General features: G+C 35.0%; 1 protein-coding gene across 2 annotated transcripts in view; it reads right to left on the bottom strand.

Moving 5' to 3' along the window:
• Positions 1-23,005, bottom strand: part of LOC106054135 (mitochondrial carnitine/acylcarnitine carrier protein-like) — a 28,265-nt gene that overhangs the window by 4,495 nt on the left and 765 nt on the right. Inside the window, exons 1-7 of one of the 2 annotated variants that reach the window (XM_013209885.2) lie at positions 11,717-11,881; positions 3,618-3,710; positions 3,015-3,142; positions 2,335-2,425; positions 1,324-1,520; positions 717-826; positions 298-419 (exon numbers count right to left, since the gene is read on the bottom strand). In XM_013209885.2, coding sequence (XP_013065339.1) covers positions 298-419; positions 717-826; positions 1,324-1,520; positions 2,335-2,425; positions 3,015-3,142; positions 3,618-3,710; positions 11,717-11,815 — 840 coding nt within the window. In that variant the 5' untranslated portion in view covers positions 11,816-11,881. Of the gene's footprint in view, positions 1-297; positions 420-716; positions 827-1,323; positions 1,521-2,334; positions 2,426-3,014; positions 3,143-3,617; positions 3,711-11,716; positions 11,882-23,005 lie in introns of those variants that run through there. The other variant, XM_013209884.2, reaches the window with a different exon arrangement.

Genomic DNA, 23,005 nt, shown 5'->3' with positions numbered 1-23,005 from the left:
CAGACAGAAAAAGCGATGGCAGGGCAACATAAAAGAATGGACGGGCCTGTCATTGAAAGAGGTTCTAAACAAGGCAAAAGACAGGAAGGAATGGAGAAGGACATGGTCGACGAGTCTTGCTTGGTGCCCCAATGGTCTTGTGGATAGGTTAAGGTAAAAACTACTTGACAGCATGTGTACATTTATCTTATTAATTAAATTAGACTGTAAATACTGTGGTGTTTTGATGTGAACAAAAAACAGTTTTTTAGTTGCTCTGAAAAACAATGGTGTCATTCTGTATTCCTAGTTACTTACTGCATTGGCTGGGAAAGCTCTCAACATGATAGGTGTGAAACCTTTGTATAAACTTGTCACACCTTCTTCTTTTATTATATGGCTCAACACATCACGGAGACCATTATATGTACCATGTGGTGCTGTAATATTTGAAGTGAGAACCATTTATTATATTGGTAATTATACTTTTTAGACTAAAAAAAAACTTTTTTTTTTTTAATAATTCATTTTTGGAATAATAGACAATTTAAATGTTTATAAAAGCTTGTTAAAAATAGAAACTTGCCTACACATTCTTTAATTATCTTAAAAGATGTAATGTTGTTTAAAAACAAGGTAAAAGGTCAACTTAGTAATGTCATTAGGTTATAATTAATGAGCACATGAGAATTTGTATAAATTATTTCAAAAGACAATATTAATTCAACTCAACCTACCAGTCTGAAGTCTGGATTTCAAAACATCTGCAGGGATGGCTACAGACCAGTTAAATATTCCTGCCATCCCACCTGCAAATAGTGTTCTGCCTATACTCATCTCTGATCGACTGAAAAATGTACAATGGCATGGGCATTAATTGAATAAGTAAGTCTCAATCAGAACAATTAGAGCTAACAAAACTAGTTTAATCCATTATTATTTTAAAGGTGAATGTACTTAGTATATAAAGGGGACAAAAAATATGTCGATATAAAATTCTATGATTGCTGGACAAAATGAAATCAAGGGATGATAATAAAGTAAGCATTCATTCCAAGTCTCTGATAGAACATCAAGTTAGGTAAAACTCATGCCAGATTCTTATATGAATCAATAAATGAATCAATAAAATACAAAAATATATTAGATAAAAAGATTTGTTACTTGTAATAGCATCATATAAATAGGTCTTTCATACAAATGAAATGTACTTTTAAAAAAAAATTATTAATAACTTTTAATATTCTTTCTTATTTTTAGCTGAGCTTTAATTTTGTTTCTTCTAGTCATGTTTTAGCTGCTAGCTGTAGGAGCTTTAAGACCAAAGTATGAATTACTTCTTACTCGTGACCTGCAGGTGTTAGGACATGCTGTAACCATTCATAACTTGTGAAGTACATCCCACTGGCTGGCACATCTCTGAGCAGAGTAGCCACTGAGCCTCTGTATATGCTTCTGATTCCTCCCTCCTTGTAAAGCTTTTTAGCACAGTCTACTGGACCTTTATATTTTCTGTCATGAACATTGGCTTCTTGTTGAATCTAAAATTCCAAAAAATTAATTTCATGAGAGATACAGAACAAAAATATTATAGTGATTTAGACAAAATTGCTGTTACAGATAGCTGTCTCACAATTATAAAGACAAGCGAACTGAGTGAATAGTTCAATACTAGAAACTACAATACTAACAAATGAAGTTTTAATTTAATTAACAAAAGATTTTTAGTTTAAGGACAGATAATTTCTGACTCTGACATAACCTCATCACCTGACTCTTAAGGAGAACCTGACAGCACAATGAAAAAAAAAACTCCAGAGGTGCCTTCAGCTTCCTCCAATGATTACAAAGTAACTTAACTTAACATTTTTTAAAAAAATTAACAATATTAATTTATTAGAATAATTCTTTAAGGCTATAATTTTATAAATAAAAGTTGTTTTTTTTAAGCAAGTATTCTGTTAATGGCTATAGTTCCCAAGTGTTTCTGCAGAAGACAATAGAAAACAGTGACAAAGAGAACTTAAATTGCTCCCTCAGCAATTGAATTGTAGTTCATGATTACAACTTGTAAGCTTTTTTACTAGACGATGAAACAGATATTTTCTACTAGCAAAACTTGTACTTTTAGAATTACAGTTCAATCTGTGTTGAGGTATGGTAAATTTAGACACACCAAAGTAGTTCTAACAAATCAAAAACATAATCCAATCCAACATTAAGATACTAAATAACTGAAAATCTCATTTTTGATCTACATTGGAATATTAAAAGAATATTGCTTTTAGCACAGCTAATATTCTGAGTTGAATCTGTTTAATTAAAGAGTACCATGTATCAAAACTCTTTATTTACCTGCAAAAGACATTTGATTCTCTCCCCTGGAGCCATTATCACAGTAGTAAAGACACCAGCTAGCATGCCAGCCTTGAACAGCTGAAAGTACCTAGAGAAAAAGTAGACAGCTGTGTTCACACTTCAGTCATTATCATTCATATAAACATTAAAACTTAAGCACAAATCAAACATCAAAATGTAATTTTAAAAATCATACCATATTTAAAAAAAAAAAAAAACTTCAGAGATTTTTATTCAGGACATGAGCATAAAAACTTCCCTTTCAGACCTTGTGATCTATAGGGTAGATGATGTAAAGGTCATCTGTTTCTGTGGCGAACAGTTAACGAGGGAGTCGTGTGGCCAGCACAATGGCCAACCGCTTTTGATTTTTCCTGACTAATGTCAGTCACCCATTAGAGTGGGGTGGACTCAGAGGAGCCCAAAGATTTCAAAATTAAAAATCCCAGTCTTCACCAGGATTTGAAACCAGAACCTCAGTTCATGAGCATACCCAGACCAATAATATCCTAAGAGTAAGCAAATATGTCATGTGATGGATGCCTAATAATAAATGGGTGAGTGAATTAAATAGTCCAAAAATATCCTAGTCAACTAATGACTAAAGACTTTCATCCATCAAACTTTGACTGTTACTGATAGATCTATGTCAATTAAAAGAATTAAGAAATGCTTACGTTAGCTCCTCGTCGTCATGCTTCTGTTGAATTCTTTTCCCGATACCAAAACCTAAGAAACAAACTGCAAATATTGGTGCGACTCCAGTTATGGGAGCAGCCATTCCTTTATACAGACCAAAGAAGCCCTGGTTAACAAAAAAAAATGGCAATGCATTATATTAATTAATACATTTTCAAATATTTTTTAAAGTGTATGTAAATTATAATGCCAGAATAATATTATTGATACCATGCTATATCCTCCTAATCAACATTTCAGAATCCATTAATAAATTCCTTTACTTACCAAAACACAGAAGGATCGTAATGAGGACAATTTGTGTGTGTGTGACTGAGTGAAAACCTCATGCAGTTATGCGCATTTGTGGGCATGTAGAAGAACAGGGAGAAAAGGTTTCAGTGATTTGTGATGGAGTCATAGAATAAAAGGAAAGACATTCTGTGGATTATAGTTTTGATTTCAGTGGATTGTCATCTCATTTATACTAGACTGAGCTAGTAGATTGTGTGTTCTGTGAAGATGGTTGTAAGAGCTAGACTGGATCATTGGTGAGTTTCTTTGAACCCTAAAACATAGCAATGTCAACATTTCATACTAACCTCTTTTCTAATTGTTTTTGCTAAACAATCAAATGTGCCTTTAAACATGGGGGCCTGGCCAGGTTCAGGTTTTGGCATCGTCTGCAAGCGAACCTTTTAAAAAAAGCGTTGATTGTTAAAAGTTTTAGGTAAAAATGTACAAATTAGAAAAGCTAATGATAAAAAAAAATGTGGTTTCAGATTCTGACACACATAAAAAAACTATCAAATCATTGAACTAACTGTTGTAAATTTCACATCTAATGTTTAAGAGGAACTGGGGTATGAACATATTTTATGTGCTATCACATACATTTTTGCTCTTACAACATATTGTTATGTGTAATGCATACTGGTAATTTGTAAAAGAAATTTCCTTGCAGATCAAGATTATAATGATTATATTATTAAAATGTATACACTAGAGTCCCACATAGCATCATGCTCCTCAACATTATAATATAGTCATAAGTACTATTAGGGCACAGTGACTGAGTGGTTAAGTGCTTGGCTTCCGAATCTGGGGTCCTGGATTCGATTCAGTAAAGACTGGGATTTCGAATTCCTGGACTTTTAGGGCTCCTCTGAGTCCACCCAACTCTAATGGGTACCTGACTTTCGTTGGGGAAAGTAAAGCGGTTGGTCATTGTGCTGGCCACATGACACCCTTGGCCAAAGAATTAGATGACCTTAACATCATCTGCCCTATAGATTGCAAGGTCTGAACGGGAAACTTTACTTTTTTTACATAAGTACTATACATACTTTGAAATGTATGGATTTAAAATTAACAAACAAGAGCATTTTCTTTTAATCAACAAATTAGATGCCATTAAACAATTTGTGCTTTTTTACTGAATATCAGATAGAGAAATGGACAGTTTTAGCAGTAGATTATACAACTGCTAGGTAAAAGGCTTGCCTTTAATTCCTATTGTGTAAACAAATAAAAGTCAGTATTTTAGACCACAGGTTCAGGTATACAAATAAATAGACTTTTAGCAAATGAAACAAACATTTTAACATCAACCATAATTCAACCTATTCACAAGAAATAGAAAAAAATAATACTTTTTAAGCAAACAATTAAGTACTACTATATATCTGAAAATTTCCTTTCTGCTATATAATACAAAATTAATTAATTAGTACTTGTTGCGATCTAGGCTATGATCGCGGTTGCCGAGGATTTAGAAATCGTCAGTTGATAAGATGATCATTTAGAAGTTGCCAGTTGTTAAAGAGGATCATCTAGAAGTTGCTAGTTGATAAGAGGATCATCTAGAAGTCGCTAGTCAATAAGACGATCTAAGTATGTTATTATTAAATTCAATGAAGAAACTTCTCTTTGTCTAAAACAAATACTTTAATTCAGAACTTGGAAAAGCTATTCACAAATAATTACAATGATATACTGTGATAGAATAAAACTCAAATTAAATCTCTACTGGTTTAAACGATCTACACAATAATATAAACATGTCATCATTCTTTGAGTTCCAACATGAGACTTTAGTACATCTTCTCTCTAACACGTTCCGCACGACACTGGCGGTAATATCTCCAAGCTTACAGAGCTTTGGGCGTTTTGCCATGTGACTAAATATCTCTTTGCCGCTTGGTTAAAATCTGACCAATAAATGCATCTCAATGTACAATAATTGATATTTCTGAAAAATCACATTTATTTCAAAACATAATTTTGTTGCGTGATGTAAAATTCCTGAGGTGGCTGAAATTCTGCCGACAACCTTGGGCTAAATATAGATACAGTGTACGTGACAGTACTAAATGATTTATTAATTAGTTATGAATCTCACTGCTCTATTTTGTGTCTGTTCCAGTTTCTTAATGTTTTCAGAGGATGCATATTTATTATTGGCCTAACCAAGGTTAAATAACATTTTAGTTTTATGTTCTTATTTGATTTATAGAAATTTCTTTTAATAAACCCTAATGCTTTGTTTGATTTTTTGATAGCTTCATCAATATGGTGATTCCATGACAGTTTTTCATTTATTATAACACCTAGGTATTTTGCATTTTTAGTCTGTGTTACCGGTTTACCATGAATAAGATAAGTGGAATTAATTTGTTTTAGTTTTTTTGTTGATTCCCATTTTTTTTTTTTTGGAGTTGATATAAGCTTTACAATAAAATACAGTAGACAATTCAATTGAGCCCTCAAGCTTCCCTTCAAGTTTATTCCCCACATACTCTGTTACAAATGACATATAATAATGACATATTATATGCACAGCTGATATAGTTTTCACACTTTTAAAATATACTGAGATCAGTTTCTCCCATTAGCTAAGTGCTATTACTTGATCCATTAGTTGTGGTACATGACACATCAGCACTCTTTTTAAAGCCTAACCATATAAGATTCAATTGATTGAAAAACTGAATGAGAATTAGCGAGAATTAAAAAAAATGATGTTAACAGTTGTTTTTTTTAGGCTTGATAAAAAACGTTTAAAATCTCTGTTAAGTTTCTTGCTGCTGTATAAAGTAACACACATCCATTCAGACTTAACCCCTTTCAACCGCACCTACTACTTTTGTTACCAATTATAGGATTGTTTTTCAGGATGAGTTAAATAAAAGTTATAGTGCTTTTCAGTTCACATTAAATCAGTATTCCAAGCTTGCATATTGACCACATTTTACAAGAGTACATTCTCTTTGAAAACAATAAAGATATTGATGGATTTAGTGAAGAGCTTTAATTGGTCTTATTGAAGTGCTGGAAAAAAAAAAGGTTTATGTGCTAAAGTTTTCAAGTTGGGAAAAAGATATTGGTATAAGAAATTTTTTTATTTCTTGAAAGTGGAAATAGACAAGGTGCACCAAACACCTATTCTAAAAAGAGATGTCATGATATAACTTTGATATGTAGAGACCTAAAATGTTTTACATGTTTCAGATGTTCTTCAAATTTGAAGAATAATTATATCCTAACAGAAAAAAAAATGGCCATTTTGGATTTTAAACATAAAATATGTACTAGAATTAGATAAGAATGATTAGAGGTAAATCTTACCATTGAGTCAATATATATGTGTAGGGCTGCTACTACCTATTGTGTAACGTGTGCAACTTTTGGATTATTGGGACTACACTGTATGAAGAGTTCAGGTCAAAAAAGGTTGAGATAGGGGACAATATGCATATATCTCAGTACTGGTCAATACTGTCAAGCGATGGACATAACTGGTATACATAGTGCATGTACGTCTATAATGGCCATAATCGTCCTAAGATCATCTTAGAGTTAAGTAAGATCTCATTTTTTTGTTGATGCAAAAGTAGTCAACATAACAATGTATGAGAGTCATGGGGGTGCCATATTGGCATAAGAAGAGTCACATTTTAAAATGTCTTCTTCAAAAAGTTTTGTGTGGATATTGCTGAAGATGCTTCTTGTGCTTACATACATATAGGTCCTTCTTAGAAGAGATGAAACAACATTATTATTCAAACCAAACACTACTAGACACCTAAGCTACCTCAGTGGCTTGGAATACTAAGCTCAAAAAGTTAACTCCAAATTACAAGTCACTTAACAAACAAAAATCTTTATAAGTACCATAGATAATTACAACAAAAAAATCAAGAGAAATGGATTTTAGATAATGTTTTTGACAATTGAAAAATAAAAGTAAGTAAAGATCAAAATTTGTGCCTGTTTTTTTCATAGTTGGTGCAACCCACCCCCACCCATTTCCATCACAACAGTTAGTGCGTAGTGCTGGTACTCTCCAACATTTATCAGCAAGCTTAAAATAACACCACACTACAAGCAGGGAAACAAGAGCTAGATGCCAGTCATATTGTGGGGGACATGTTTTGGCGCATTAGTAGCGTATGGGATTGGGTGCATTTGGTTGCAATAATAGCGATTGGGTTAAAATATTTTAATTTTCTAAATATTGTCATTTTACTTAGTTAATATAGAAACATAGATTTGAAATCTATATCTATAGTAGATCTTGACAATCAAAATGCATTACTTTTTGTTGCTTAGAAAAGTAAATTGACAGGCCTAGCGCCTCCCAACCTCTTTTCAGAGGCCAGGTGAAGGGGGCGGGCCCCAGCCCCTAGACCAGTTTGAGAAATGCTGGTCTAGATTAGAGTGAATAATACCTAGAATCTAGATCTAGTTGCAAGATAGAAGTATTTTGATAAATAATATGCTAATTTAGACTTTATTTATAATCTCTATCTAAAATTGATATATATAATATTTCAATGGATATTTATGTCAAGAATTATTTTTTTTTAAATGCTCTATTTTATTTATATAATTATTTTATATTAAATACTTGTCTGATGCAAATGATTTTACTTGTTTGAATTGCTCTATTCTTGAGTAGTAAAATAGTAAAATTTAATTATATAATATAATATGTCAAAAATGTCACTGATTTTGTCATTAAGCATGAAAATCACGATGATAAGATATTATCTGCATTTTTTTTAATGGATAGGGTGTGGTCTAGGGGGCTTTTAAAAACTAATAAGCCTTTAAATGTAAAAAAAAAACAAGGTTACAAAAGACAGTTTGTGTGGAAACACAAACTCAAAATCGGCCCCCGAAGTGGTCCACCCAGGCAGGCTTCAATATTTTCAGAAAGAACATCCTAATGAAATTCTATCAGACAAATGAGAGATAAGAATGGAGAAAGAAGGTTAACAGATCTTGTGTAGTGCCCCAACTTTCCCGCAGATCAAAGGATAGGTGAAAGTGAATGTAAAGTTAGATGTGAACCTGACCTAACTAGTTCCCCTTTCAGACTTTGTGGTCTATAGGGCAGATGATGTAAAGTTCATCTGTTTTTGTGGCCTACAGTTAGCGAGGTTGTCATGTAGCCAGCACAACGATCATGTGATATCAATAACTTTAATTATAAAAAACAATGATGCAGTTAACAACTATTTAGTCAGTCTGCATTTGAAGAGGGTAAAGTAAGATGCTGGTAGAAGTTATGGGTGTCTTGAAAGTAGCAGTATTATAAAATGTTAAACATTTTTGCCAAAAGCTTCTATGCAATATTATGAATGGGGTTGTTCCAAATTTTTTTGTGAGCCACAGGGTGGTGTTTAATTTCTGTTTATAGTGGGAATCTGATTAGTGAGTTAGGTCAATATTTAGTGGTTTTAATCAATTCATTTGCGGCAAACAATATATTTTTAACTGCAGAAAAATCAAGTACACCCTTTTAATAGTCTTAAGACTTATTATAGAGATGTCTATCTAAGTCTAAATCCACAGCTAGGCCTATATAAATCTAAGATCATTAGTAGATGATAACCAACTATAGAAAAAAAATCTTAATCCACACCCTCTCTGACCATAAAAAGTAAATAGACTGTGTCCAACCGAATTTAAAACCTGGTCAGATAGACATACACATGTAGGCCTAGTGTACTGTGAGTGTGTAGTCGATAATACTACATGACTACCCTGCATTTTTTTTATTAAGCGTTATGCAATAGTGTTTGCTTAATGTGGAGAGGTCAGACAAGAAAATAACACACTGGCATGGCTAGTCAAGCATGTTCGTAGATATATCTTTACACCCTCCCTCACTCCCTGCCCAGAAAGTAAATAGACGGTGTGTTAGACTGATTTCAACAACCTGACCAGATAGAAGTACACGTGTAGGCTTTTTATAGTCTACTGAGTGTGCAGTCCATAATGACAAGACCACCCTAGTTTTTTTTTTCCCTTGCACGTTTAACGTTTATGCAATAGTGTTAGTTGTAGTTTTAGTAATCAGACAAGAAAATAGCACATAGGCATGGTTAGTCAAGCATGTATTTTACACTATAAAATAGTTATAAAAGTCAAATGTTTCTTAAAACTCCAACAATTTCGTTTCTATTTCTTTGGTTACTAGATCTAAATTTAAAATTCTAAATCTATGTTATTTAATGAGATTTTAAACTTTACTGGTATTATAAGTAAGATTTTCCGTTATATAATAAGATATTATAATTTTAAAAAAGAGTACCATTTTCTAAAGGTTTTAAATACTCCTTCTTCCCTTGTGCTATTAAAGCATGGAATGGGTTGCCTGAGCTAGCCAGGAAAACCAGTGACTTGGCAGAATTTAAGTCATTGGTTAATATGCATGACTAAATGCATGACGCGTAGGACGTCATCTTCTTTTTTTAAGTAACGTCTGTATTATATAAGATAAGATAAAAATACAAGCACACTTATTTATTTAGGCCTTTTTTTTTTTTATTGTGCATTAACGTTTATGTAAGAAACATATTCCTTAATATTACTGATTTTATTATGGATAAATATTAATAAATATTACTATTACCCTCGACATACAGTCGGATGATTATTTCTATATTATGTATATAGGTCTCTACTTCAAATCTCCCCCCTCCCCCCCCCCCCCAGAAAAAAAAGTAACTAAAGTTATGAACAGTTTAATTAATTTTCTTTAGCTTTTAGTTTAACTATATATAGTAGATTCTTATATTAGGCACACCGTATTCGGGAACTAGGTCAAATTTTTATTTTATTTTTTTATTTGGTGACTGTTTAACTTACAAAAAAACTGAAAGCAGATTCTTATTCTGCAACTAAAGGACTATAAAAATAGCTGTGTCTCTTTGAATTACCACTCGTAGTCAAGATTTTATTTTAAAATAAATCAGGTCACTTCATGCTCCTATAATAAACGCAGTTTTTGTGCTTTCTCCTTTAGCGCACATCGAGCACCGTTAAGAAACACCACTATGTTATTGCTAATAAATTATATCTGTGTTAATTAAAAATTATTTAGATTGTATTAAAAGAAGTAGATTCACTTCTGCAATATGTATTTATAGTATATTGCCTCCCTCTCTCTCTCTCTCTAGATATATATATACATATATGCCTTACCTATATAATCTATGTGTAGAAACAGACAGAAATAAATCTATATAATTATAGATCTATAAATTAATTATTATAATTTAATAAACATGATATTTTCAATTAGGCTACATGTATTCTCTGTCTCTTTCTTTTAATTCCCATTCAAGGACCCTCTTCTTTTCATAATTTGGATGTTCGTTTTGTAACACCTTAACATCCCCTCCCTCCCATAGATGCTTATAATTCTTTTCATGACTCTCTCCCCCTTCCCTCCACTGCCTGTATGATAGGTTGTGACACTACACGCTTAGTGTATACCTCTCCTCACCACCAGCGCTCGCATGGCGTGATCACCTGCAGTGGGCATGGTCTCTGGCTTCAAATTAGCAGCCCGCACTTTTTCTTTCATTCATAAATTATATATTCTAGATATCTCGATCTAGGTCACATTTATTTATTTAAAAAAATCATAGATTTATTAATCCCAATAATATTTCTTATTACGATTTTGCCTTGTGCACTATAGGAGAATGTGTTTAATTCATTATTATTCATTGAAACACCTCCTTTTTTAATTTTATTTAACAGCTAACAGTATGAATGTGATTGGAATGTCTTTCTAAAGATGTTTGGAAGCTTATTTTGATAGATCCACCAGCCTACGATCAAACAGGCTCATAATATAGCTTTCATCCCTTATATGGGTATGAATTGCCAGGGGAGGTTAAAACAATAGCTTTACATACTTGGTTACCGAGAATCTAAAAAACTGCCATCTGCTTTGGAAAAGCAGAACAAAAATTCAGGAACTTATCTAAAATTGGACATGCACTGTCCCGAAACGTCGTTTTTAGCTCCAAACATAAAAACAAATTAATTATAAACAAAAAAAGCGATGTGTTTCTTAAAGGAGAATTCGATGAGCTGTGCCTAATATAAGAAGCTACTATATATATATATATATATATATTTTGAAATTCATGATAACTTTTAGTTTAACTACTTTATTTTACTTGAAAACTACTAGTTTTACTTTAACTTAAAAAGTTAGTTTAGTTCCCATCAGGCCCAATCAGGGCATCACTAGTGACACTAGTGACTGTGTCAACTGTGTGAGTGAGTCTCAGTGAGTGACTGATCAGTGATGACTGATGTGAGTCACTGAGTGGTCTTGTTTGGCTAGTTTTAATATTAATATTTTTTAATAAAACTTTTACATTTAATCTTTTACCTTGACAGTGTCTAAAGGGTGGCCTGCAACAACTGTACAAACACCTCCAACACCGCCTGCAGTAAAATCTTTAATAGCACTTGGTTTGTGTTTCGTCATTTTGAATTTAGTCTAGTGAGAGTGAATCTCAGACTTCGAACTTAGCATTAATGGAAAATGTCTAATTTTAAACTGCTAAGCTAAGACTTACAACAGTACAGAGAAAGTTGGACAAGTAGAGTTATCTACCTTGACAATTTATAGAGATCTATGTCAAAAGGTCTAGAATGCAGGGGTGTAGCTATACAGAGAAAAATAAAAGCCGGGGGGTGGGGGGCATTTGAAAAAAAAATGGAAAAAGATTAAGATCTTATCTTATAAATTCCCAACCTTTATTCAAACATAAGACAATCACGTCCTACGTGTATCCATGTGCTAGCCGTAGGCCCTACGTACTCGTACATGCAATTGTTAATTAAAGACTAATTAGGCTAAATTTGTTAAGTCGATCATTTTTTCCACACATATTCTTGCAACTACGGTGTAACCCGCTCTAATGTCAAGCTATATATATATAGGTGGGCCTATGGAAGAAGGAACACGAACGAATTTGTTTTAAAATATTGAATAAAGAAATGTAATTCATTTATCTTTTTGTCTTTCCGAGTAGACCTGTTTTATTATGATGTATTTGTAAAATGTGTATGTGTAAGTTTTGGTTCCAATTAAGTTATTGCTACTAAATGCCTACTATATTGATTCAATATTCTGTCTTGAAGATGTAGGCCTATAATTGTTTATACCGTTTTATTACAACAGCTATTACTTTTATGCCTGTATGTTCTAAAAGCAATGGCACCATCAAAGGCTTCTTATAAATTTAGAGGAAATATAGATAGGGCAGGGGCAGCCTTAGCAGTACGTGGGGCCCTGGGTGAGCGTAATGTGCGGGGCCCTTAGTAGTAATTTAAGGGTAGACTATATATAAAGCCTAACAATACAGTATGTCCGCCTCTAAGCTGTGGGCCTTAGTTTTACTAAAAAAAAAAACATGGAACATTAAACGTAGCTACATTACGTAAGAAGGGCCTACATTATAAACTGTATAATTTTAATTGTTCTGCATTAACAGAAGCAAATAAAAAGGAAAACACTCGCGCACTACTAATATATGTCTCCTCTCTCACTCTGCTAATTGAAGCCTATTGGACGTTCTAAAAGAACGAATTAAGTGTGGTATAAGAGCTACATTGCAGTGGTCCCATCCTACACTTTCGCAGATCCGACTTTTGCGGAAGGGCTATATTTAATTTTTTTAACATGGTGACACATGTTTTCCCACATCCGCACGATATCTATACATATCATGGGCGTAGCCAGGGGGGGGGGGTTCTTGGGGTTCAACCCCCCCCCCCCCGAAATGAAATTCCCCCCCCCCCCCGCGCAGGGGGGGGGGGACGGACTTATGTGACTGATTTTTGCTTTCATTTTGTTTATTTTAGGTGAGATTTTAATACTAAATCATCACTTACCACAGCACAGCCGAGGCAGTTTTGAGTTAAAAACCCTCTACCAGGGGGTTTTGAGTTTAAATCCCCCTACCAGGGGGTTTTGAGATTTTAAAAACCCCTATCAGGGGGTTTTCAGATACAAATCCCTCTACCAGGGGGCTTTGAGTTTAAAACCCCCTACAGGGGGTTTTGAATTTTAAACCCCCTATCAGAGGTTTTTGCAGTTAAATCCCCCTCTTCTATAAAACAAAACAAAAAAAATGCAAACAACAATCCCCAAATTCCAACAGCACAGTTGAGGAAGATTTTGATTTTAAAACCCCATCCAAAATTTACGATAACCCCATCTTCAATAAAACAAAAAGCAAATTACACACTCAAAATTCTATGAGCGTAGCAAAAGGGGTTTTGAGTTTAACCCCCCCTCCCCCTTCCAGTTGGGGTTTGAAGCTAAAAAGTATACCTCTTCAATATAAAAAAAAGCAAATTACACACTATAAAATCTATGAGCGTAGCCAAAGGGGTTTTGAGTTTAAATCCCCCTCCTCCAGATGGCTTTTTCTTTAAATTTTAAAACCCCTCCAGATGGTTTTGAGTTTAAAATTCCCCTACAGAGCGTTTAGAATTGAAAACCTCTCTCTTCAATATTATTTTAAAGCAAACTACAGTCACCAAATTCTATGATCGTAGCTAAATTGGGTTTTGAATTAAAAACAAAACAAAAAAAAAAAAACAGAGATTTTTTAGTTTAAAACCCCTCAACAGATGATTTGACGAAAAAACTTTCCTTTTCCATATAAAATCTAAAGCGAAATACAGGCATGTAATTACAAGAGCGTAGTCAAGAAAGGTTACAGATTTCTACCAGTGGCTTGGGCTCCATTAATTAAGTGTGAATAGTCTTCTGCCGAAATTGAAAATCATTAAATGTGTCTCAACAAAGATGGCTAAGACAGATTTTAGGAGTCAGTCATTGAGATCGGGTCTAAATCAAAGAAATCATATGCCAAACTGGGAGTCGAATCCTTAGTAAGGTTGTGACAGAGCGTCACATGAGGTTTTGCGGGACATGTTTTCCGACAAAATGAATTACGCAAAATAAGAGTTGCGGAAACAGCTTGCCAGAAAATGCGCCGAACGGCGCGAGAGGGTCTAAGTCAGTAAGAATAGCACATTAGGTTTTTGAAATAAAACTTTTTAATAGCAAGATAATGCACTGTAGATACCTCAGAATATGCATTTTGTTGGCTTTCAATACCAGAAATAGTGCTCGGCGGCTTTCAATACCAGAAATAGTGCTCGGCGGCTTTCAATACCAGAAATAGTGCTCGGCGGCTTTCAATACCAGAAATAGTGCTCGGCGGCGGGGCGAGAACTGATTTGGTTTTTGAAGTTGGCGACAATAAAATCTCCGATCGCGGGGCCCCCCTCAGGTGCGGGGCCTGGGTCGGTTTCCCCACTTACCACCTCCTAAGGCCGCTACTGAGATAGGGCCTATATATATATAGATAGATAGATGGATTGGATGGATATATAGATGGATTGGATGGATATATGGATTGGATGGATTGGATTGGATGGATTTGATTGGATGGATTGGATTGGATGGACTGGATGGATTGGATTGGATGGATTGGATTAAATGGATTGGATGGATTGGATTGGATGGGATATGGATTGGATGGGATATAGATTGGATGGGATATGGATTGGATGGGATATGGATTGGGTGAGATATGGATTGGATGGGATATGGATTGGATGGGATATGGATTGGATGGGATATGGATTGGATGGGATATGGATTAGATGGGATATGGATTGGATGGGATATGGATTGGATGGGATATGGATTGGATATGGATATGGAATGGGTATAGATTGGATATGGATATAGATTGGATATGGATATAGATTGGAAATGGATTTGGATATGGATATGGATTGGATATGGGTATGGATTGGATATGGGTATGGATTGGATATGGATTGGATATGGATATGGATTGGGTGGGATATAGATTGGATGGGATATGGATTGGATGGGATATGGATTGGGTGAGATATGGATTGGATGGGATATGGATTAGATGGGGTATGGATTGGATGGGATATGGATTGGATGGGATATGGATTGGATGGGATATGGATTGGATGGGATATGGATTGGATATGGATTGGATATGGATATGGATTGGATATGGAATGGATATGGAATGGATATAGATTGGATATGGATATAGATTGGATATGGATATAGATTGGAAATGGATTTGGATATGGATATGGATTGGATATGGGTATGGATTGGATATGGGTATGGATTGGATATGGATATGGATTGGATGGGATATAGATTGGATGGGATATGGATTGGATGGGATATGGATTGGGTGAGATATGGATTGGATGGGATATGGATTAGATGGGGTATGGATAGGATGAGATATGGATTGGATGGGATATGGATTGGATGGGATATGGATATGGATTGGATATGGATTGGATATGGATTGGATATGGATATGGATTGGATATGGAATGGATATAGATTGGATATGGATATAGATTGGATATGGATATAGATTGGAAATGGATTTGGATATGGATATGGATTGGATATGGGTATGGATTGGATATGGGTATGGATTGGATATGGATTGGATATGGATTGGATATGGATTGGATATGGATTGGATATGGATTATAGATTGGATATGGATATGCATTGGATATGGATTGGATATATGGATTGGATATGGATTGGATGGGATATGGATTGGATGGGATATGGATTGGATATGGATTGGATATGGATTGGATATGGATTGGATATGGAATGGATATAGATTGGATATGGATATAGATTGGAAATGGATTTGGATATGGATATGGATTGGATATGGGTATGGATTGGATATGGGTATGGATTGGATATGGATTGGATATGGATTGGATATGGATTATAGATTGGATATGGATATGCATTGGATATGGATTGGATGGGATGTGGATTGGATAAGATATAGATTGGATGGGATATGGATTGGATGGGATATGGATTGGGTGAGATATGGATTGGATGGGATATGGATTAGATGGGGTATGGAATGGATGGGATATGGATTGGATGGGATATGGATCGGATATGGATTGGATATGGATATGGATTGGATATGGAATGGATATAGATTGGATATGGATATAGATTGGATATGGATATAGATTGAAAATGGATTTGGATATGGATATGGATTGGATATGGGTATGGATTGGATATGGGTATGGATTGGATATGGATTGGATATGGATATGGATTGGATATGGATATGGATTGGATATGGATTGGATATAGATTGGATATGGATATGGATTGGATATGGATATGGATTGAATATGGATTGGATGGGATATGGATTGGATGGGATATGGATTGGATGGGATATGGATTGGATGGGATATGGATTGGATATGGATTAGATATGGAATGGATATAGATTGGATATGGATATAGATTGGAAATGGATTTGGATATGGATATGGATTGGATATGGGTATGGATTGGATATGGGTATGGATTGGATATGGATTGGATATGGATTGGATATGGATATGGATTGGATATGGATTGGATATGGATTGGATATGGATTGGATATAGATTGGATATGGATATGGGTATGGATTGGATATGGGTATGGATTGGATATGGATTGGATATGGATTGGATATGGATTATAGATTGGATATGGATATGGATATGCATTGGATATGGATTGGATATGGATTGGATGGGATATGGATTGGATGGGATATAGATTGGATGGGATATGGATTGGATGGGATATGGATTGGGTGAGATATGGATTGGATGGGATATGGATTGGATGGGATATGGATTGGATTGGATATGGATTGGATATGGATTGGATATGGAATGGATATAGATTGGATATGGATATAGATTGGAAATGGATTTGGATATGGATATGGATTGGATATGGGTATGGATTGGATATGGGTATGGATTGGATATGGATTGGATATGGATTGGATATGGGTATGGATTGGATATGGGTATGGATATGGATTGGATATGGAATGGATATAGATTGGATATGGATATAGATTGGAAATGGATTTGGATATGGATATGGATTGGATATGGGTATGGATTGGATATGGGTATGGATTGGATATGGATTGGATATGGATTGGATATGGATTGGATGTGGATTGGATATAGATTGGATATGGATATGGGTATGGATTGGATATGGGTATGGATTGGATATTGGATATGGGTATGGATTGGATATGGGTATGGATTGGATATGGGTATGGATTGGATATGGGTATGGATTGGATATGGATATGGATATGCATTGGATATGGATTGGATATGGATTGGATGGGATATGGATTGGATGGGATATAGATTGGATGGGATATGGATTGGATGGGATATGGATTGGGTGAGATATGGATTGGATGGGATATGGATTGGATGGGATATGGATTGGATGGGATATGGATTGGATATGGATTGGATATGGATTGGATATGGAATGGATATAGATTGGATATGGATATAGATTGGAAATGGATTTGGATATGGATATGGATTGGATTTGGGTATGGATTGGATATGGGTATTGATTGGATATGGATTGGATATGGATATGGATTGGATATGGATATGGATTGGATATGGATTGGATATAGATTGGATATGGGTATGGATTGGATATGGGTATGGATTGGATATGGGTATGGATTGGATATGGGTATGGATTGGATATGGATTGGATATGGATTGGATATGGATTATAGATTGGATATGGATATGCATTGGATATGGATTGGATGGGATATGGATTGGATGGGATATAGATTGGATGGGATATGGATTGGATGGGATATGGATTAGGTATGGATTGGATATGGATATGGATTGGATATGGAATGGATATAGATTGGATATGGATATAGATTGGATATGGATATAGATTGGAAATGGATTTGGATATGGATATGGATTGGATATGGGTATGGATTGGGTATGGATTGGATATGGATTGGATATGGATTATAGATTGGATATGGATATGGATATGCATTGGATATGGATTGGATATATGGATTGGATATGGATTGGATGGGATATGGATTGGATGGGATATGGATTGGATATGGATTGGATATGGATTGGATTTGGATTGGATATGGATTGGATATGGAATGGATATAGATTGGATATGGATATAGATTGGAAATGGATTTGGATATGGATTGGATATGGGTATGGATTGGATATGGGTATGGATTGGATATGGATTGGATATGGATTGGATATGGATTATAGATTGGATATGGATATGGATATGCATTGGATATGGATTGGATGGGATATGGATTGGATAAGATATAGATTGGATGGGATATGGATTGGATGGGATATGGATTGGGTGAGATATGGATTGGATGGGATATGGATTAGATGGGGTATGGATTGGATGGGATATGGATTGGATGGGATATGGATTAGATGGGATATGGATTGGATGGGATATGGATTGGATGGGATATGGATTGGATATGGATTGGATATGGATATGGATTGGATATGGAATGGATATAGATTGGATATGGATATAGATTGGATATGGATATAGATTGGAAATGGATTTGGATATGGGTATGGATTGGATATGGGTATGGATTGGATATGGATTGGATATGGATTGGATATGGATATGGATTGGATATGGATATGGATTGGATATGGATTGGATATGGATTGGATATAGATTGGATATGGATATGGATATGGATTGGATATGGATATGGATATGGATTGGATATGGATTGGATATGGATTGGATATGGATTGGATATGGATTGGATATGGATATAGATTGGAAATGGATTTGGATATGGATTGGATATGGGTATGGATTGGATATGGGTATGGATTGGATATGGATTGGATATGGATTGGATATGGATATGGATTGGATATGGATTGGATATGGATATGGATTGGATATAGATTGGATATAGATTGGATATGGATATGGATTGGATATGGATTGGATATGGATTATAGATTGGATATGGATTGGATATGGATATGGATTGGATATGGATTGGATATGGATTGGATATGGATTGGATATGGATATGGATTGGATATGGATTGGATATGGATATGGATTGGATATGGATTGGATATGGATTGGATATGGATTGGATATGGATTGGATATGGATTGGATATGGATTGGATAGGATGGGATGGGATTGGATGGGATGGGATTGGATTGGATTGGATGGATGGATGGATGGATAGATAGATAGGCTATATATATTATGCTAGAACGTAAAAGTGAGCCGTGCATATTACTTGACATAACACACCCACCCACACACGCGCGCGCACGCACACACACACACATACATAATTATATATATATATGACAACAATGACCGCAGCAACATCGCAGTTTAGACCAATAGCTAGTCGCCACCTCGTACAGACCTAGGTTGGTCTCCACTCTTCACCGCCTACAGGTTGCGACAGTGGCGTAACTAAGGGGGGGGGGGCGGGGGATGGGGGGAGAATTTAAAAATCCCCCCGGGCCCCCACCTGGGTGTCCGAAATTTATTTGTAAATACATAAATTAATATATTTGATTGACAAATAGTGTCAACGGGTGTCTTTTTTTTCAACATTTATGGATTAAATTTATCACAAAGACTAAACCTAGATCTATGTCTATCAGTACGTTGACTTTGTTGACATTTAAAAATATTTTTTCCCACAGAGTGACAGAGATCAATTTTTTTTAAAATTAAAGTCTTACATTTTAAACTTCGTTGCCACGAATAAAACTGCATGATATACAGCGAATTCCAGGTATCTTGTTACCTTTACTAATATTATAATAGATCTAAATTGCGAGTATTATATGGCTACACTAATTAACCTTGAAGCAAAATTTACAGAATCGAGTATAACAGATCTAAACGTTATTCTTAATAATGCTAAAATTGTCCATTATTCGGTTTTGGCGTCTATAATTTCAGAATTAAACTTCACACTCGAGTTATTTCCCCTTTATTCATCTTTCCTCAATCCAATGGAAACTCTCTTTTTATTTACATATAATCCTTTTGCTTTCGCACAAAACATAAACAAAAAATAATGACGTAATATCATATAATAATAACACATCCTTCCTTTTGAAGTTATTATCACACCCTTCCTTTTAAAGTTCTTAAGAGTGATATCTACTAGCGGGGCCTAGTCTGGGTAGGGATAAGCATAATGTCAAAATTATTTTTTTTTAATTAGAAAATAGGCCTACTTTCGTCTTTGCAATAAATTTTTATCAAATGAAAGCTCGCAAAGCCACTTTTTATTTATTGGCACCCTAAAATGTCAATTTCGTCTATTCTTATGGAGATTTGAATAAATTCAAAAAAAGTTCAGGACTTTATCGTATATTTTGCCTTTTCATGAGATTTCCTGGAGGCCCTGGAAAATCAGGAGGTCGCGAAAACCGTTATTTTATATACGTTATAATTGTTTAATTTAATAATGTACACTTGGAATTAGCGCGGGGCCTATGAAAGCGCGGTGCCCACTGCGACCGCATAGGCTGCAGTGGCCTAAGGCCGGCCCTGTCTACTAGGAACTTTAACAATTCGTCCACTTCTGGTTGTCTTGATGGCACAACAAGTTCTCTAGACGTTGGTCTATAACTGTCTGATTCGTTTGTTCCAACAGTTTGCAGTTCATTGTCTTCATCTGTATCATAGTACCCAGAGATGTCAACATCGAAACTCTTATTCAAAAAGCGTTGATTTCTTCTGTATGTTTTTCCATCGTTTGTCTTTATGATGTAAGATCTGCGTGCTGAATGTTTTTTTATGACAACTGCTTTCTGCCATGTTTGACCTAGACGAACTCTCCGACAGAATAATCTTTAGGTAGTCTAGCTTTTGCATTGTATTTCACTTTGCTTTTCATCTGTCGTTCGTTGAGTAATGTCTCTGCATTTTCAGCTACCGATGGTTTCAATAGTTTGGGATCAGTTGGAATGATTCCTTGAGTCAGCAGTTGTGATGGTGAATACGGCAGTCCGCTTATCGGAGTATTTCTATACTCGAGCATAACGAGATATGGATCTTTCCCACTTTTGTATGCTCTGAATCCTTTTGCTTTCGCACAAAACATAAACAACCAATAATGACGTAATACCAAATAATATTAGCACAGAATCTTCTTCATGCAGTGGAAAATTAAGAATTTTTTTGCCTATCTTGAATTCTGGTCAAAGCTTCTGCGCCCAATTAGCCTAATATAGTTCGGAAGAAACTACAAAAGTCTGGACTGCATATACGGGAAGCTGCAGAAGAAATTAGTACCCTTTCATGCTTTCTGCAACATGCTTGTGACAAACTGTACTACTTTTCCTGTTTGTATGATGAAATAAATGGAAAATCGCTTTTTCAATAATGTCATTGATGCACGAGCACTTTTCATCAACAAACCAGTAATACAATCACCAATAGACATATTGAGGAAACAGCCTTCATATGGGAATTACGTGTGCTCAAACTTTGCAACCTCCTCCGAATACCACTAACTCAGGCCACTTCCATTTCGTCATGTGAGAGATCATTCTCAAAGCTCAAGTTCATCAAAAGCTATCTCAGGAGCACAATGACGCAAGAAAGGCTTATTATGGTTTTAATGTCAGTGAAGTCACAAATACTAGAAAGTATCGATGTAGTTGATGTTATAGATGTCTTTGCTGCACAGAATGCACGACGTGAAGCGATATCAATTTAGATTTGTCACTTGTGCATTATTTAACTAATAAACAACGGTATTATTCATTAAAAGAGTCTTGATGATTACTTTTTGTTAAGTTTACTGATATACTGAACCAATTTGATTTGGGGCTTATATATTTTTGCGTAAATTATCTCATGTCATATGTCGAATGTCAAAATGCAAGGGGTCCCTAAAGAGGTCAATCCCCCGGGCCCCCAAATCCCTAGTTACGCCCCTGGGTTGCGACGTTGCAGGTCAGTGTTCAGGCCTTCTTTGGGCAACATTGTAGCTAGCTTTTAATTAATAATTACCCGACTCATTTTATTCTCTCTTTTTCATGGATCCTCCAATATATAGGCATAGTTTAACAATCTATTATTCGCGGCTCAAACCAAGAATGCCATCATATTTGTTATATAGGCCTAATGCCGTATCAGTTTATATGTTGACGTTGTTTTAAAATAGCCACATTTTCTTTCCATAACAAATATGTTGGCTTATTATCATGTTCCACAAAAATGTAAAGATCCGTTCACTTTTCCTGTTAGATTCTACATTTAGAATCCTATTTAAAAAAAAAACAACACAGAAATGTTTAAAAGGCCATGGTAGCTAGCCTAATAATCCATCAGATAAAGAGACAATTTTAAGGCTCTAACATAGGTAAAGATACATTTTATAACTTTTTAAAGAGGGAATTCTCAACATTTTGTTTGGGCTGACCGGGCGGATATCTGGCCTGCGGGCCGTATTTTGGGCATCACTGTATAATAGGTCTAATATTGACAATGTCGGTTGGCTACAGGGAATAATTTCGAATGATGTTTTTAAGTAATGAACATGTTACCTCTTTGTGGGAGTTTTAAAAAACATATTTTTAGATGCATGTTCTACATAGGCCTATGGCTGCTTGGTCGTGTTGTAGGCGCTTCTGACTATCGTCACGATAAACCCAA

This window comes from Biomphalaria glabrata, chromosome 4 (assembly GCF_947242115.1).
Source record: "Biomphalaria glabrata chromosome 4, xgBioGlab47.1, whole genome shotgun sequence".
Taxonomy (NCBI): Eukaryota; Metazoa; Mollusca; class Gastropoda; family Planorbidae; genus Biomphalaria; species Biomphalaria glabrata.
This window is presented reverse-complemented; position numbering and strand designations above follow the sequence as displayed.